Source organism: Cygnus atratus, chromosome 4 (genome assembly GCF_013377495.2).
Source record: "Cygnus atratus isolate AKBS03 ecotype Queensland, Australia chromosome 4, CAtr_DNAZoo_HiC_assembly, whole genome shotgun sequence".
Taxonomy (NCBI): domain Eukaryota; kingdom Metazoa; phylum Chordata; class Aves; order Anseriformes; family Anatidae; genus Cygnus; species Cygnus atratus.
Window position 1 is genome coordinate 8,996,996 of NC_066365.1, and position 19,119 is coordinate 9,016,114.

At 39.1% G+C, this 19,119-nt stretch overlaps 1 protein-coding gene across 2 annotated transcripts in view; it reads right to left on the reverse strand.

The window, feature by feature from the left end:
* The window catches only part of BMPR1B (bone morphogenetic protein receptor type 1B), a 275,469-nt gene that overhangs the window by 16,861 nt on the left and 239,489 nt on the right, over positions 1-19,119 (reverse strand). For both annotated transcript variants that reach the window (XM_050710350.1, XM_050710349.1), the window contains 3 exons: positions 12,412-12,571; positions 3,317-3,419; positions 2,216-2,318 (listed from right to left, as the gene is read on the reverse strand). In XM_050710350.1, the coding sequence (XP_050566307.1) occupies positions 2,216-2,318; positions 3,317-3,419; positions 12,412-12,554 (349 nt within the window). In that variant the 5' untranslated portion in view covers positions 12,555-12,571. The remainder of the gene's footprint in view (positions 1-2,215; positions 2,319-3,316; positions 3,420-12,411; positions 12,572-19,119) is intronic.

The window sequence follows — 19,119 nt, forward strand, 5'->3', positions numbered from 1 at the left end:
TCTCCCTAGGCTGTGTTTCCCATGAGATATGACCTTGGATGTAAGTTCAGAAGCCAAATTTCTGTTTGTTTTTTAAATGCTGAGTAACGTATATATTTTTCACAGAATCCTGGAGGTCAGAAGGTTGTTCCTAGAAGCTTGTTTTTAGGTTAATCTTCTCTTTCTTGTACTTCTAGCCTATGTTAAATTTGATGGACACGTCTAACAGCTCTCACTCAATTATAGACAAATCTAAATGTTTTCAGAGAACACAATGATCACAGTCATAGTACTGAACACTGGCAACAGTGGGCACACAGTATTCGTACATGGCTGCACTGAGCATCCTGCAATTCCAGCTATGGCTTTTCTCTGACCTTTAAAACTAGAATTGAGCAATGGCAAATTAAAACAAGTCTGACACTAAGAATGACATACTTGATTAAGGCTTTAATAAAGGTGCTGTCTTCAGCCCTGTTCAGCCACATCTAATGAAGCAATTTCTGAAATATATTTCCACGACATACTATCAGCAAACCAGTAGTGCACAGCTTACCTCAAACAAAAATCTTCAGAGTATGTTGAGTGAACACATTGCCTTTTCTTTGTCATGATAAAGCAGACAATATGCAATATAAAGCAGCTAGAATCCTGTTCCAACTCTATAAAATTATTCTTTCAACAAATATTCCCTCTGCTATTTAACGGGTCTGCCACCACTGAGCTCAAACAATGCTTTATTTACCCCATATACACACAAAGCAAAGCCAATTTTGATCCAAACAACTTCTGCCACTAGCAAAAGGTTGTTTTACTGTTTTCTGTATAAGCAGCAAGTGGTATAGCCAAATATCTAAAATCTTAATAAGGCAGATGTCTAGTGTTAGGCACTGGTTCAGTATTTTTAAGTAATTCAACACAGAACCAACTCAGCCAGAAACAAGAAGAAATTGTCTTCCAAACTGAAATGATATTTATTGATAGACTAAGTAAGTGTGAACAAATACCAACTTCCTTGTGGAGCTTCTCTCTCAGACCAAAGATATTTTTTAAATGAAAAAAAAAATAATAATAAATATATATATATAGTACATAACTCTTACGTTCGAAGTCAAAATTTTATGAGGTTTAACTGACTTAATGACTTGCTAGTAAAGAGTGAAATATTTACATACTACCCTCCACAGGCCTTATTCTGCAGCCCATCTGTGCAGAATTTCATAGGCATGAAGGGAACAGCTTATATAAGAGAAGGCTTCCTCTGAGCATGAATTTGTGCAAGTATTTGCTGCTTGCATAATTAAGAATGCATCTGCACACCAATTTGGACTTCCAACTCAGAATGCTATGATTACAAATTCTCCTGCAACCTTGAACTGAATCTCCAGACTAAACTCAATGCTGACCAACAAAAAGCTTGGCCATTTTTGCCAATGCCAAGAATTTATCATAAAGGAATGTTACACTTACCAAAGAATATTTTGTAAAATGGATCATGCAACATCCACCCAAAGCAGTTTTACCAACATTTAGAAAGTAATGTTTAAACAGAACAACAAGAAAAAAAAAAACAACCAAACAAAAAAACTACAACCTTAGGCTTGCCCCAGAATCTATTTGAAGTTCGTATACTTCCATTTGTTCTTAATAACAAATTAAAAAAAAAAAAAAAGTCTTTGTATGACTTCTCACTTTGTTTTATTTTAAGCTACATTTTTTTCAAGCAGAAATTCCGCTTTAGTGACTAGGTATTGTCCTTGTGTTGGGTTATCAGATCCTTTAAATAAGAAAAGCTTAATGGACTTCAGTTACCTTGAAATATCTGATTAACTCCTAGAGATCTCATCCCAGATGTGTGTGAAGTTATGAACAGATAGAGGATTCAGGAATCAATTTTGTTATCAGGCTAAAAACATACAGAGCAAGAGCCATCCTCTGACACAAGTAACCTCAGTTTTTGGGATGACCACTGACAGTCAGCGGGTCTATGACAATACTGTGTGACCCTAATGCATATGGTGCTCATTGCATGTGTGCAACATGAGTAATAGCAAGAATCAGAAATTACAGGTCAAGGTACTGCTCTCCACCTCAAGAAATTCGGCTACAATTTTTAATGAGGTTCATCTCCCTAATCATGTGCACGTGGAGGGGGGTGCTTTGGTTTTGGCTTTGTTTCTACCTAAGACAGCAGCAGGAAAAGATCATTTGGGGACTGGTTGTACTTTCCCCTTACCTCGATTTTTCAGCGGTGGCAGAGTTGGGTGAAGATGTTTGTTACAGTAATCTTGGCCTGTGCAACATTCAATAGATCTTCTTTGGTGAGGAATAGGAGTGTCCTGAAATACACAGTTTCATAGAATGCCATGTAATTATCTGTGTTGTAAATAGACACCATCATTCTGGCACTGGAGAGAAAGTTGTGCTTGGTAGCTGGTTTGCAGAGTATTACAGCTTTCTAGGCTGTGTGGCATAAGGATACGTGCCACCAAGTTGAACTAAAAAGACTTCATATAAATAATTAAGAAATAAATTCACCCCTTACATATTTCTGTTGGTGCCCTAGTGCTGCAAAAGGGATCTGTTGCGACTAATGGTGCAAGACAGAAATCTGAAAGTCTCCTATGTGCATCGGTTTGAATTATGTTATAAAAATAACTTAGTATATTGTAAAAATAGTTTAGCTAGAGTAACACAGGAATTGCTGAACTGCTGTGTAGACTCATTTATGTGCCTCTTCTGCTCTCATGGGAAGCTGGGCAAAACACCTTTCACCGACCATGATTCAGCTGTGGCTAGATTGTTCCTGTACTCATGTCAAACCATTTAAGGTCAACTTTGGAAAAGTTAAACACTTCAGATCCACCTTGTTCCACTGCCTGTACCCCTTTCCAGTCCCACTGCAAGACTTGCTCTCAGACAGGGCATCATGGACTTCAAGTGAATTTCCAGCATCAGAAATCCCAAAGACAACCGGAACTGCACGTAAGACATAAAGGTTGCTGTGGTCCATAAATAATATCCTGATTAACTTTACCACGGAGACTTGAAGAATTAGACTGCATTTCTCTAAATTCAAACTTCCTCTGAGCAATGGTATTGCTCGAAACAGCAGTGATAAAAACAAAAACTTAAGTTTTTGTAAAGAGCAGCTATAATGCCACCACCATAAACCATTCTGGGATGTAAATGCAATCCCCTCAGCAATTGATGCAGAGCAACTTTCTGCCAAATTAACAGAAGTTTAAAGCACAGCCATAGTAATGTCTGTTGACTGCACTTCAACTGAAAGCCATCAAAAAGCCAAGCAATACCTAGGCAATTGAAGCTTTCTTACCCGACACTGGAAGTCCGAGCCCTCTAATCCTAGACATCCCTTGGTGACTAAATGTCCACCGGACTCATCTTCTTCTATTATGGTGAAGCAGTAGCCATCAGTGCTGAGGATTGGGAAGAAAGAATCATGAAAAGGTTCTGAAGTGTAAAATGTGCTGCTAAATACAAACTTCATCATTCTTCCTTGCAAGGAAAATCTGCCATTAACAATGTATTTCCTCTAACAGTATCATGAAATATAAAGAGCTGAAGTACTACTGCACTTGTGGAAAAAGGCAGGCTGGAAGACTCAGACACACACAGTAACCTGTTGTTACAGTGCGGGACAGCTGACAGCACTGCGGATCACCGCCAACATACTTACCTTTCCAACATTTCACAGCTACAAACCCCATTAACAAACATCTTAATTCTCTGTAAATGCCTGTAGCCATTAGAGTATGAAGGCTTTGGAGACCTGCATAAACACGAGTGTCAGTGCTCACAGGTCTGCCCTGTGCGTGGGAGCAAGGCATGGCAGGGACCTGGAAGGAGAAACATTTTTGAGATACTCAGCATAAAATATTATTAAGAGTGATTTGTGATTCCTGTTTTAGCCATACTACAAACTGCAACACTCATGTGTATGAGTCCTTGAGTTATCATCAACACCCTTCATAACTGTTTACTTGGGTTATAAGCCTGAAGTGATCCATAATGCTCCTGTTTACATGACCATGCACCACAAAGGACAAGTATACTAACAGATGGCTAGATGGTGCTGGTGATAAATGTCCTTCCTTTATGAAGGTCAAATGCCTCCATGCTATGGAAAGCAAGAGGAGGGCAGGAAAGGGGGGCTGCATTTTACTGAGATTGCTATACATTAATTTCTAAGCACTGGGGGGGGGGGGGGGGGGGGGGGGTATGTAACGTGTGCGAGAAACACATATTGACTGATTTGCAGGAAGAGGATCCAAAAATAATAATAATAATAAAAAAAGAACTCTTTAATCCAAGGCATTTAAGTCACATAAAAATAAATTACTCCCTTATTTTCCCAGGAAAAGAAGACCGGCTATTATGCTCAATGAGTATTTTTCCGAGGAGAAGAAACAAACTCAGTTTAAAAAAGGAAATAAAAAGAAAAAAGGATTAGAAAATTTAAGCACAGCAAAATTTCAGCTTATTTGCTCCTTGCAAGAAGGAAAGGGCAGTCTTACAGAGCAGCAACAGAAAAGTCAGTGAAGATGTAGGAATTAAGAGGAGCTGTTATACTTTGGATAGATAAACACAATTTGTAAGTATTAGCTACAGATAGATGTATGCTGGAAAGGATCATGTCAAACATTTGTTGTGGCGTATTTTTATATTAGTGGTGCAGGGTCTAGCCACAGTAAGCTTATTACTTCAAATCATAATTTATCACTGGTTATTGACTTCTGGATTTGAAAAGTAACCAGCTGTACGTTACAAATTGCTTTCTCAGAGAAGCAAGTGAGGACTTCTACCTTTCTCTGACACTGTGCATATGAGCAAGGCAAAGGAGACAGCAACCCTTCTGGGCAACAGCCACCTTGATTTCATTGCTGAAGCTTCAGATAGGAATGATAGGATTGCCAAGAAGAGAGACTGTAAGGAATCCATTAGAGTAGAATATTAGATTAGATTAGATTAGATTTTATTTGTTTGCATGGTGCCTTTGATAAGTAATGAGTAAGTTTAACCCAGGGGACAGAGCAACAAAACAATAAATTGCAATCAAGTGAAACACAAAAATGAACTCCACAGCTAGCAGTCCACAGCAAAATAAATAAATAAATAAATAAAATGTTCAGTTCACCAAAAGAAAGCGGTGGAAGAAAAAGTCAAATTGTTTGAAAAAAGAAGTGGGAAAGTCAGCAGTTTTATTTCACTTTTTCTTCCTTGCCAGGGGACTCTGATACTTAGCTCATTTCAGAAAATTGGAATTAGGATCCTCAAGCACTTTAGTCCCTCTGACAATTTTACTCCAGATTCAAAAAGACAAACAGAATTAGACTGGATAGAGCAAAATGGAAAAGTTATACAGCTCCAACAATAAGGGTAAACCACATTCTTTACAGACAACAATAGAGTAATGACAGACAGCATGAAACAATTAAAATAGCAATGCTGAGTAGAATAAATATTGGTACAAGTTGTTTCTACCTCTAAGAAAAAAAAATAAAAAGTGTTCATGCAACATGAGAATTCTTTATTTTATTGAAGATTTCTCATTCGAGCAAGAGGTAGAGGTGACTTTTCTGAAAAGAAAGAAGTCTCTCTTACCTGCCTTCCCACCCCCAAGCTCTTCTGCTTCATAGGCTGTCAAACGAGCTACACACTGCATGGAAAGTGCACAGAGCACCCCTGCTGTTTTACTGACTGCCTTGCATCATACTTGCCCGTGGTAGAAATGAAAGTGGGTTTACTATTCTAACAAGTTAGAATTAATTCTAAGTCTGTATCATCTCTAATTTTATGTTTATTTTGGTGACAGCACAAACAGAAACATAGGTGCATGGCTGATATGTACAAAGCAATAATAAAAATCTATTCTCTACTTCCTAGCTTTTTTTTTTCCCCATGCAGAATTATTATTTTCTTAAACTGTGTAATTTGAATTTTGTGAAATTTGACTGAGAATCTGTGATTGCTGAGTAAAGAAGGAATTCAGCCTGAGGTTATTGAATACATCCAGGTACACATCCGCTATCCTCCTCCACTACAGCATTATCTTATTGGGGTATGATGCAGGAGAGCAATTAAATACATGTTGGATGTGATCACTAATAAGCACAGATTTGGTATGTCACATATTTGCCAAGAGCCAATTTTTACAGCCAAGAGTGAATTTTTACAGCCAAGACACATGCCAGGAAAATAGAGGGAGCTTATAACAGAAACACTGGCAGACACTGATGTAGAAGGTGCTGCTACAATTACAGATTACCCAAATGAAAGAAGCGATCTTAACTTAGACCTTTACTAAATGTTAGAAGACAAGAACAGAGGCCAACAGCTCTGCAGCTGCTCATGCAGATGTCCTTACTGGCCAACAGCCATTTCTCACAGAAGATGCAATAGCTTAGCTACCAAAACTTGACTGCTGACGATTTCCTGTCCTGCTCTCTATATGTGTGACACAGCCAGGTATGGCAATATATAGCTTGGAAAAGCAACATCATTCCTTCATTCAGTGCCTATAGCAAGCAGATGGGTTAAATAATCTGATGAAAAGATTCCTTATCTTTAATTTTATTTGCAATTGAGTCCATATGGGTGTTGTTATTTTTGTCCACCCTTCCTCTTTATATTCCTGGTTTTGATATCAAAAGAATTACGCTGTCTTTTCATTTCTATCCAAAACAACAGGACAAATTTCTGCATTGTTTTTAAAAGATGATTAAAAAATGTTAAATTATTTTATCTCCAGAAACTGGGAAGTTCGTATACTTCTGTAAAGGTTGGCTGAAATAACCTAATTCAAAAACTGTCTGACTCCGTATCTGCATCTAATTCACATGTTTTGTCACATCCTTCACTTAAGGAAGACAATGAAAGCCAAATTTATCAAAACATTGTCTCTGGATGCTGTCCAGAAAACAAAGAGCCCTTGTAAATGTGTTCAATACAGGCTAATTTGCCAGGAAAAAAATAATACAGCTAGTGGCTGTGCATCAGGGAAGTAACATGAAACCAAGTGAGAAGAGCATTGCACAGTTGTCGAGCCAGATGCACCTTCACATGTTTGCACAGCTACTCTGAAGGCAAGGAGAGACATGCAGATGTAACAAAGCAAAGAAGCTGGCTTAGAGCAGGACAAAGTTTCTGGCCCCAGTAGTCTTCAAGATGGTGATGCCTGTCCTACCACGCTCTGCCATGCATGGCACCCTTTGGCATCACACTGAAGCCACTACAATAAAGTTCATTGTAATGGTGTTCAGTGATGACCCTATGATGCTACAGACAGAGAACAGAGTGTACCCAACACATCCTAGCAGAGCATCTTTTCATATATACTATATCTCATGTAGGTCTATCAGTCAGTATATCTCTAAACCACCTGCCCATACTATTCTCCCAGGACTGAGGCCCAGCCCAGCCCAGTGGATGTGTCTTGCATTGCTCTACTAAATCACAATTCAGATCAAGCTGTTTTCCTTGACATGCAGGGTCACAATGCAGAAAACAAGCCACAATGCCAACCTACTAAGAGGTTGACAGCCCAGGAAGCTTTCCAGGCTTTGTGATGAGTATATGAGACTTGACAGGTCTACAGAACTGGTAGCATAACTTGGGGTGTGTCAGTAGCACCAAGCATGGGTACCTCTGCAAGTTCACCAGCACCTTTGGCTTATGTGCAAAATCCATTTCAGTAGATGTGACAACTATTAAGAAGGAAACATTCAAAATAAAGCTACTCATTTTCCTCTATTACTTTTCCCTTTTCTTTTTATTTGTTTCTTTTGCCTCCCAACATTTAAACACATCCCAATTCTTTTTGTCTACATTGTGGTTGAATTTGTATGACTTAGCTTCTTTTTTAATGCTAGGGCAGCCTTAACATGGATATATGCTATTTTGGAATGTTTTCTTGGTTCAAGTAAATGTGATACTCAAGGGGAGTCTTAGGTATTCCAGCAGAATAACACCAAAGTAGTCCCACATGGTAAAAAAATATATATATATATATATTGGAGAATAATACAACAGGTCTCAGTACAGGGAGACTGGACTTGTATTACTATTTAGCATAAGGTATATATTAAAAACCTGTATGGGCAACCCCTGAGCAAAACTAAAAACAAGTAATTTCTGCAGCATGGCTGGAAAGCGTGGGATGGGGATTTGGCCTTTAAGTTTAAGCACTTGGGGAGAAGTCACCTGCTGAGTCACTTATAAGACATATGGCCCTGGCAGAGGAAAGTGTGGAGCTTGCAAGAATTCGTTGACTTTTGTTTTTTATTTTTAACCATCAAAGTGGGCTTAACTGCCTCCTATGCAGCCCTATATAAAGGCTTACATTAAAAAATAAAGTTAAATGGAATAAAATTGAAAGGCATCATCTCATCATGGTTCCTTTATTAGAAAGTGTACAACTTTACCCTAAAAGTTAAAGCCGATTAAAAGAAAGAGGGCTTGAACTCAGTGCTTTGGCCCACTATTGAAATCTTCATACCTCTACACACCAAATTGCAATGAAAATTCAATCCCATCATCTGGAGAAAATGAGAATGAAAATAAAATCAGTCAGGTGAATTATCATCTCTGGTAATGCTGGAAAAGCAGCTTAATTATTTTATTGCATTAGATAACCAAAGCTACCTCAAGACACAGTTGGGCAGAAACCATAAGAAATTAAACTCTATCAGCCTGATCTCTAAAACTGTCAGCATTTATTTGTGAATGGAAAAAGAATAAAACTAGGTACCTAATCAGCCTCTGTCTTTATTGCAATCCCATTACAGTCATAACCAATTAAATCTAACACTACTTTTAAAAATATGCAATTAATTATGATTAGACGCAACTGCCCATGCGCTCATTTTGTACATGCAAAACTTGAAATGGAACAGTAAAACGAGGCCCTGGTTGTCTTCAAAGCAGCTTTGAGCCTCTTTATTGAAAGCCTTTTATGAATTGTACAGATGTTCTCAAAGAAGAATAAAGTTTCAACACACTGCAGCAGGTTAACATACCCTTCAAACAGAGGACTGTGAACTCTACAAAAATTTTAATAATCAGGGCCCTGAGTGCACTAATGAGCTTTAATTACCCTGAGTGGCCCCACTTGGGACTCCTCCCACCCCCTCCCCATGCCCTTGCCCAGGAGCTCTATTTAAGCTCAGGTCCAAGCTATATAGTACAAGAATGCCCATCTCTAACCTTATCTACTGCTGTTCCTGCCTGGAGCTGGCTGACCACTTGCTATGGCCATCAAGGGACCCCAAGCCATCTGCTGTGTTCAGGTACCCTGGGGGGAAGGGTAATGGTGGGTGAGGGCATGGCTAGCCCTAGCATCACCCTCTGCTCGTGGCTTAGTCCGCCAGGCAGAGCAGCCCCCTTACTGTTTCCTGCCACCAGCCCTCTTCTTGATGAACTGTCCTTGTAATGGGTCTTCTAGAACTTGGTGTGCTTGTGGACTATCTCACCTTAAAGCATATTCTTCAAACAAGATACTGATTTGTTGTTTGTATAGAAAACAATATGAATTTGAAGCTGTGGTGTTATTGATAGCTTCCTAAAGTATTATTGCACTTAAGCTGTAGAAGTACAAAGAGAGCAGAATTCTATGCAGGAACACAGCACGCTGTTCAAGGATCTGATACACTTGTGGCTCAAGAATATTGACTTAGACTTCTAAAAACACAGTTATAGAAAGGATTTCAAATGGCCACCAGATGGCCTCATTTTTATATAAACTCTCAAGACACTGCTGCTACAGTCAGCTTCTATAACCTGATAGATAAATACTTGTGGTAGCAGACTAAAACCTTCAGATGGGATGGCAGACTACTTCTAATAAGAAATTGTCTAACAGTGACTGTGATAGGGATACCTCTTATTCTGAGAAGTTTAATTAAAGCACACCTGGAAACGCCTTCCCATTGAACTCCAGGAGCTCCCCCTTGCTCCTGGGCACACAAAGCTTCCCTGCTTTAGTGGGAGTTTCAGCGAGGACAGTGTGATGTTTCTCTGAGCTCAGACAGCTGAGAGACCTGTAGACCCAAGTGCAGCTCAAGTCTTAACAGATTGACAGAGATGCTGAGAGGATTCGATTCTTTGTAAAATGTAGAAAGCTTTTAGTGATTACATCTGAGGGAGGAAGATAGTTAATGCAATAACTTTTAATCTGAACAGTTCACTTATTCTTCAGACAAACAGCACAATCAATACTACTTGAACTTCAATATGGTGAAGTTGCCTTTATAGTGATGTTAAATGAGAATTCCTGAGTGCTTTCAAACTGTGCCAATAGTCATTCAGGCTAACAGGAAAGTTACAGACTGACTAGTATAATGATCCCCAACACAGGGGAAACTAATAATCCCCGCTTATCTGAGCGGACTTGGTCAAATCTTTTGAAAGCTGGTCTCAACCCAGGCAGCTAACCAGATACCTAAAAATTACTTTCCTAATGTTAGATGTAAAACTCCCTCCTCAATACAAGTTCCCTTTACATTTTTCACCCTTAATTCCATCTAAATAATAGGGAATTGAAGAAGTAAAATATTAGACTAGAGGTTAAGGAGATGTAAGAAAAACAAGGGATGCTGCGCCTATTTTCCTTTAACCCTGCTATAGCCCTCACCCCAAAGTATGGGGAGCTACAGCAATTTTTACTATTCCAAAAAGGAGTATTGCTGGTAAACCATGAAAGTATTTAATTTCAATTAATTAAAAATTTTAGGCTTGTATTTCTCTAAACTCTTCACCAATTACACCATAGCTTGTTGGGCAAGGTGGGCAGCATTCAGGTGACAGCACAGGATAGGATAAAGGAGTAGGTCTGGATGAAATGTGTCTTTTGGCTGACATTAAAAAAAATAATAATAATGTAAGTGCTGTCTGTGAAACAATGTGCAACCTCAGGCCTACCCAGCTGAAGTATAAACCGTGTTCAGTGGGTTCCTTAGCATGGATCCTCTTGTGCTTTCAAATTCATGGAGTTAAGTCATCTGCATCTTTGCTGTTTACTACATGTAAGATAGCATGTGTGACAGCAGTGGCTCTGGCTGGGCAGGAACAGGAAACAGCTGATTCACACTGCAGGGGATCTGCAAATTGGTATCTCCATTTTTACAACTCTTTAAATGGACTGCCATGTGAGAGCAGTTAGGTCCAATGTTTAGATTGAGCATGGGTTTGAAGGAAGAGGGTAGAAAGAGGGAAGTAGTATTTATGGCTATCAACAAGAACTTTGATATACTTCAGTGTGAAAATGGAGGCTGAGCAGAACTAAGTCAGGCTACAAAACACTCAAAAACCCAACAGCAATCTAGTCTTCAGCAACCTCAGGCATTTCTCCACCTATCTCAACATGCTGCTGTGAAGAGCTAGCCAATACTGACACTGTTAGACTGTCTCACCTCAGATATAACTGCATACCCAATTGGCTTGTCCTGTGGCCTGCTCTGATGCTTCTTGCAGACCCTCAGCTCTAGTAGACTATAGCAGATGGTGAATATCTCATATTTTACTTGTTTTTAGTAAGCAGATTAAAAAGTTGAAACAGATCAAGTGCTCATCCCTACCTTGCTTCAAAGGCAAATAGTAACACCTAATTTGGCATGAGATGCATGTAGACAACTACCCTCCAGCAGCAATAGTGCATGTGCTGCAGGAACACCCTATTTGGGGGTGGGAAAGAGCAGCATGCTCCAGCTGCAGATATTCTTGGTTTCCTCTCCTGGTGCAGGCAGTGTCAGTATAATACAGAGCTGACCCTTCAAGAGTGACAGGACTGCACAGCTGGACATGCCTCTCCCAGGGAGGCAGGAAAGTCTGACTTCTAACCCCTGGGGAAGCAGACTCCAACCCAAATGAAAGTTTGTATTACTCTGACCAAACACTGCTGCATAAAACCAAACAGAAGAGTATACAGCTATTATAAGAAAATACTTAACATTTCACCTCAGAAGAGAGGACCTTTATTCTGCGTTTGAAGCAAGAAAAAACAAAGGCTTGAGGGCCTACAAGAGACATTTCAGCTGTTATAAAAAACCTATCAAGAGCAGGTTTCTTATAATAAATCGTGCTTCATGAAGAGTGATTATAAATTTATAAGCATTTACAGATGCATCAATGTATCTCCATTAAGTTCCATCTCATTAACTGCATGTACCTCTTAAAGACCAGCTCCTACCTTTCATATGCAAAGAATTAATACAAGTATCCAAAACTTGGAAGATGTGAATACCCTAACATTAAAATATAGATGTGTAGTTAGCATCTAGGTTAAAAAAAATCTAACTTTTAGACAGGTATAAACAACTCATTTCTTCAAACAAGAACCACAACATCCAACTTGGGACTGCAGAACTACCACAAACGAGTTTTCCCAGGTTTTACAACCAAATATATTTCACAAACCTGCAGGTGCTGTTGACAGAGTCCTCTGGACAATGGTGATGGCACTGACAAGACAGCTTCTTTTGTGGAGGGGCAGGTACTGTGCTCTCACCATCTTCTTTTCTGCTTTCCATGCTCAACTTGCTGGAGCTTCTCAAGGGCATGTTGTCCAGAAAACTGGCTAGAAATTAAGGGGGAAGAGAAAAAATTCAAGGCATGATTTCAAGACTTGGAATGAATGGTTTAAAGTATTCCTACCCATCAAAATTTGAGAAAGCTATTTGAACCAGGAATTCACCACAGAACAGTTTTCTCTAGATGACTCTGAAATAGTCGCTGTGGTGTGTGAGGTTTACTGGGCCTCAGTGACCTTAGATCAAAGGTGCTGATATTCAATTTCTGCTTCTGGCAGCATTGCAGAGAGATGGTGTGCTTTTCAGACTGTGGAGTGTGGCTTTTCTCCTATTGCACTACATAGGTCAGATCCTTGATTACACCTTTGCACTTTCTTTGTCTCTATACTTGGCACACATCCACACTCACTGAAACTAAAACAGAGCGGGATTTACAGTACTCAAGGCAGAGCAGAACATGGACGTGCAATTTAGCAAAGACTTAACAGAAAGTGATGTTCTTTCAAGTTCAACAGCACTTTGTCACTGAGTTGTACAAGCACTACTTGAAAGCCAAGGAAAAATAGTTTATTTATATTCTTTAAAAATCTATAAACCAAGTCAAATGCAAGAATATGTCCTAGAATGAAAAATGCTGAAATCCATGGAAGTGATTACTCCTGAAAATATCAGAGTACTGAAACATGGACCTGGTGCAGTAGAGCTAGAGATGCTGGTGAGGGGCTAGGAGCTGTTTAAGTGACTTGCTCTTCCCCCTGCCCCAGTTCTACTCAAATATCAGCTTTTGGTGCTTGTGAATATTTTAAGCCTCAACGACAAAATGAGATCAGCATGAAAAGCTTCAACTGGCAGTTTCTCACTTTCCTCTTGCTTCCCTGTAAGAATTCTTCCTAAAGGCTCCCTTATGAACACTGTCTCCAACAGAGTAGTTGAAGAGCAGGCTTGAAATTCTTCATTTACTGTTAAGTCTTCAGAAACAATTGGCGTTATTGTACAATACCATTTGGCTCTAATTAAAATCCTCCTCGTATCTCCATCACTGGGACTGATATATTGTGGAGCTGACAGAAAACTCTATCCTCTTCAACTCCCTAGGGAGAGATGGGGTAGACAAACAGGCAGAGGTGATGGGAACAAGCATCTACTTCAGGGCTTAGTTGGAAAGCAACGACTGAGAACAAGCTGAAAGGCACTGAAGCAGAGACTGGAGAATGAGCAGGGTTGATCAAGCAGCCCATGCCCTTAGGAGGAGTAAGGAAGCCTAGCCTATGCTTCTGGGTGTGCATGCATGTTACCTCCCAGCTTCATGTCCTGCTGTCTCCTGCCAGCTCTGGCAGGAAAGCCTTGCATAAGAAAGGCACTGGCAACAACTGGCAGGTATGCTCTAGTTTTCTTCATGTGAGCTGTCCCTAGCAAACTGGGGGAAAAGCTGAAACTCATTAGCTCTGAGGAAAGTGGGGCTTTATACTTAAAGACACAGTATTCAGACAAATGTTAGCTTTCTGAAGATCATGCACTCCTTGCATATTAGTATTAGGGTGATGCACATGAAATACAATCATTCACCATACCAGATTACAACATCTGTGAAATACAAAACTCATATAGCTTGGTCTTTAGATTTGTTCAGTACCTATATATCCCATTGAAACCAATTTGAGGTTTCGATTAGTTCACCTCTTCAGAAAGTCAAACCAGAAAACTCATTACGAAGCATGCACAAACTGGGCTTTTAACTCCTGTACCCAGCATCAAGATATTAATTGCATTCATGACACAAGTGGCTGTTGAATATACTTTTAAAATCTTGACAAAATTAGAACTCGGTGGTTTAGTTCACTCAAGATGCATTGCATATTTATTTGCTCATAGCTGTAACTTAAGATGCAGCAGGTGTTTAAGGGAAAATGCACTGTTTGTTTCTCACAACATAAAAATTTAAAATGCAGCTTGTATACAGCAAATTAGTATCAAGAGATGCTTGCTCCCTGGGTCACAAGATTAGAGATTAAGTAAGTTCTTTCAATCAGACTTTCTTACTACTAGATGGGGAACATTCAATTATTAATATTCCTGTCAAGAATTTTCAAATTTCAAACTCATAAAGCAACACAATGACCTTCTAGCTCACGAGGCAACTGAGTGAAATCCTGTGCCCTGTGTAAGCACTTCTTCAACATATCTACAATTCCAGCAGGGTCTTTATTCAACAAAGGAAGAATGCAAAAATGAAAGCGTTTTACACCTAGCATTAAAAAAAAAGGCTTCAGCACTTTGAAATATTAAAAAAAAAATGTTAAGTTTAACCTACAGTTGTATGTGTTATAAGGAGGGCATTTAGTTGTTTGTTACCTCTTTCAATAAATAAGAGTTTAGGGATAGGATCAAGAACAGCTTCTGCAGAACTTGCTGTAAACAGCAGCTTATTTCCAGACCTGTTTGTATCCCTGGGTAAAACGAGGCAGGTGGGAGCTGCTGAACTATAATCTGAAATCTGAAGTACTGTCAAAACCACAGGTGGCTGTTGAGAGATATAATTTGGTTTGAGAAAACTTAGTATGAGTTAGGCTGGTTGGTATTCATACTTACACTTCCAGGAGATTGAAATAGGGGATGTAGCCTAAGATTTTTGTTTCCTGCTCATGCCCAGGTCAAAACTAGTGGAAAATCATTGCAGTTCAGTGTCTAATGCATGAAATCAAATATAATTATAAGAGGTATGAGTAGGATACTCTCAGGCCCTTTTTCATCTTCTATAAAGAAAAATCCTTCTTGCTTTATCCTGTTGTTCCTTTCCTTAAAGTCTTGAGTCATTGCTAAAAAGATGGGCTCTTGTCTCTGAAATTCAGATGTCTCACCCAACAGGTGACTCAGGACCACTTAGGAAATTTCCTCCTGCTCAGTTAGAATTCAAGAGACCCCCACTGAAACTTATGTCTGCTTGACTTCAGAGCAGAAAGATTTTCAGCAGTCCCTTCCAAGAACTGTAACTTGTAGGAAGAATCCCATCATGACAAGCGCTTTCCAGAGTCTGGAAACAAGTTCTTCCTGATTTCAGGTGTAAAATGCACAGTTGGGAAGGCTAACAGCCTACTGCTCTTGCTTTTGCTGCCATGCTGTAACAAACACATCCAGTTCATGCAGACCTGGCTCTGTCTAGCCCTTTTGGTGTTGAAAAGCTCTCTGAAGGACCCATGTCCAAGTGCCCTAAATGCAAGGGATTCTATCCCATTTGAACTTGGCTGCTTCTCTGCTATATTCTATTCTGTTGCTTATTATAGCCAGCTTCCTATCCCAACTGAATGGAGGACAACGTAGAACAACTGCAGAAAGAGGTAGCAGAAACAAGGTTCTTGCACGCTGCTGAGAAACTCCCTGGCTACACTGGGGAATTAAACAGTTAAGAGTCTGTACCTTCAGACCTATACAACATCAAGTTTAGTTGATTTTTCTCAGCTTATCTGCTGAGGTTCATGAGCATGTACAAAGTACCTTCCACCACAAGAACAGGCAGGTGTCCACCAGGGCTCTTAAGTCTATTTGGAGTACTGCTTGTGAGAGATTTTTCCTCTGTAGGACTGGAACCACTCAATTGTGATGTGATGCCCTCTGTCATGAATGTCCACTGAGAAAGGGAATTCTGTGCCCAGAAGAGGTATGCCTGTTTGTTTGTTTTTTCCAAATGTTAGTGTCTATCTGTAGCTTCTGTGCTTCGCTTGAGATTCTCTATCATATCTGAAGGTGAACTTTACCAAAAGGTGAGACTAGGAAGATCATGAAGTCAGCAGGAAGAGAGTGAGGAAAACATTGTAACGTGCTGTAAAATGGAAGCATTACCTTGAATGACTAATGTGTCTAGTATAAAACCCCACTAACCCCCATGTCAACAAATAAGCCGCCTTAGAAATATTCTTCACTTTTGGTTCCCATCCCTCCTAGACTTCATGGTAATCTTAGAGCACTAAGTATCTAAATACTAAATTCCCCTTTTCTGTGTGTCAAACCCCTTCACTGTTATTCAATTTCTCTTTTTAATGATAGAAAACTGATTACATAACCTCATTCCACAGCCACAGTGAAGTAACCCTCAGCATGAGATACATCTTGTTTTTTAAATGATGCTGTCTGCAAGATGGTGGTACCCACAGACACAAAAAGAAAACCATCTATTTAAGCTTCTCTGCATTGATCCATGTAAGAGCATAAAAGTCCCATCTAGAGAGCACATCTAATATACATTCAGTCCTCAAGCTCTCTGTTGTGGCTGCCAATAAGTACTCCAACCCTTGCCAGCTGTAGCCATAGTTATGCGACTTGGACAGGAATTTCTCCACTAGAACCTGGATAAAGCCCAATAACTCATTTCACACAGGCCCAGAGCCATCAGATGGTAATGACTTTTGGGCACTACCCTGATTCAACAAGTCCAGTAATGGAGGCGAAAAGCTCTGTACTCTTACTGGAGTCCAAATCTTAAGCCACCCTGTTCCCTGAGGATAAATAATTAGCAATAGTTGCCTCAACAGATTGACTTCTGTGCTGCAGCCATGTGATTTATGTGTTAGCTAGCTATCACAGTATAAAAGCAGATCTTCTATAACCTTTGCATGGGTTTGCCAGGAGTAAAAGTCAGGCTTGTTTCTTATTAAAATAGATATTAAGGTCCACAAACAAATGATGAAAAAAGTACTGTGATGATTATTCTTTCTACACAGTATTTGAAGCCTCATACTAACACAGTATGATCCATTCACATTTTCCCATGCTCATAAAAAAAAAAAAGTAGCTTACAGCATTCACTGACAGTAAGATATGTTTGCTGCTTCTGAGAAGGTATATGTAGGAAGCTTTGAGTATTATGGAAAGGCCCTTTGGACTGGAAATTAAATACGCAAAAGCATCTGAACAAGAATTAAAGAAAACTTCTAAATCTACTTAGGTCAGAAGGTAGCAAAACAGTCAACTTGACAGAATTTCTGTCCAATGGTTTTAAGCCACAAGGTTACTTCATCTATAGCCTGCACTGGCCTATACAGCTAGTGAGCTTTTCATCAAATCATACTTGTATTAAAGTATGAAACTATCACACAACACCCTGCTAGGTTTTCCTATACTACATCATGAACTGCAGCTTGATGACTTCCCACAAGGCCAGTGTTACACCATTGACATGATTGTTTTAAGAGAAAGGGAAATAACTAACTGCTAACTCACTGCACTTTGCAGTCATCAGATAAAAGAATTTCCATGGGATACTTTTTGGCAAATAGTCAGTAATGAAAACATGCTACAGTTCAAGAAGTTGAAATAAATTATACCTCTTAACTCAGCCTGATCTACTGTGTAAAATGGTCAAGAGGTAACAGTAAAACATTTTTTATTGGTGACAATTATAATAACAAAGAAGGAAAAAAGGATCATGACAGTCTCCTTTTGCTGGATATTCAAGGCTACCATACAAAACAAGGAAAGGCCAGATGCCAAGACCTGCACAATTGATCCAAAACCACAGTAAACAAAATCTGGCATTAAAAATACCAGAAAAATGAAAACAACATGCTCTCCTTTTCAGTGTATGACTGTATTGCACTAGGGAGCTTCAAATGAGGTTGGCATATACCCATTGTAATAAAATGGCATACTAACAGAAATGTAGCAATGTTGGGTTTATCTTGTATGATTTGCTTCTTTACACCTCTGTTGGAGTTGCTATGCACCAAAGCATGTACAACTTTCTCATCTCTATAGTTCAAAATTTGGGATGTTTTTGCTTTCATTCATGATGCAAATAAGCAAGGCTTACAATCAGATATAATTTAAACAATTTGTCAAGGCAGTTTTCTTAAATTAAAAACAACCTGTCCATATTATTGGAATTCTCACTGAATACCAATATAGCTATACGTATCTGCTACTAATTTAAAAAATGTGTTTTTTTTTTTTCAGAAAATGCTTTAGCATTTGGCTTGAACAGGATAAGCACCCTTCTCCCATAAAGTCTATGTAAACCATCTTAATCATACTTGATATTATTAGTTAAGTTCAGTATGGAATGTAACAAGCTGTGACAAAACCACTGAGACAAGACCCCTCAAATTAATACTCAAATTAATGCCATATTACTTGTAAATTAAAATTGCAAAGGCTTCTTTGGTGTCATAACCCATGGAAAACTCCCATATAATTTGCTGTCTGCAGTTACATCACAGTTTGAGTGTTACTTTTTCCCAGTTTCCTCTCATTTCTGCTATCCACAGTTAATCTGTGTCATTTTTCATTTGGAAAAAATGAGGACCCATTGGCTGTCTTCTCATAACATGAGATACTGTACCAACAGATAGAAAAAAGCACAAAAGAAAGACTTCAAAATTCCAAAGGAAAGACCCTGCAAAGTGTTTTAGCCTGCCTTCCAGACACAGTGAAGTCTAGATATATACCCACTGTAACTTTTCTCTATTAAAGAATTTCTACAACTCTATTAAACCCCTCACTTAATTCTACTGTTCATAATCATCTGGTTCCACTTATAATTGTTCCATTCCAAAGAGAAGCTTTTTAAATATAAATTACCTTTTCATTCATCTCTGCAAATGTT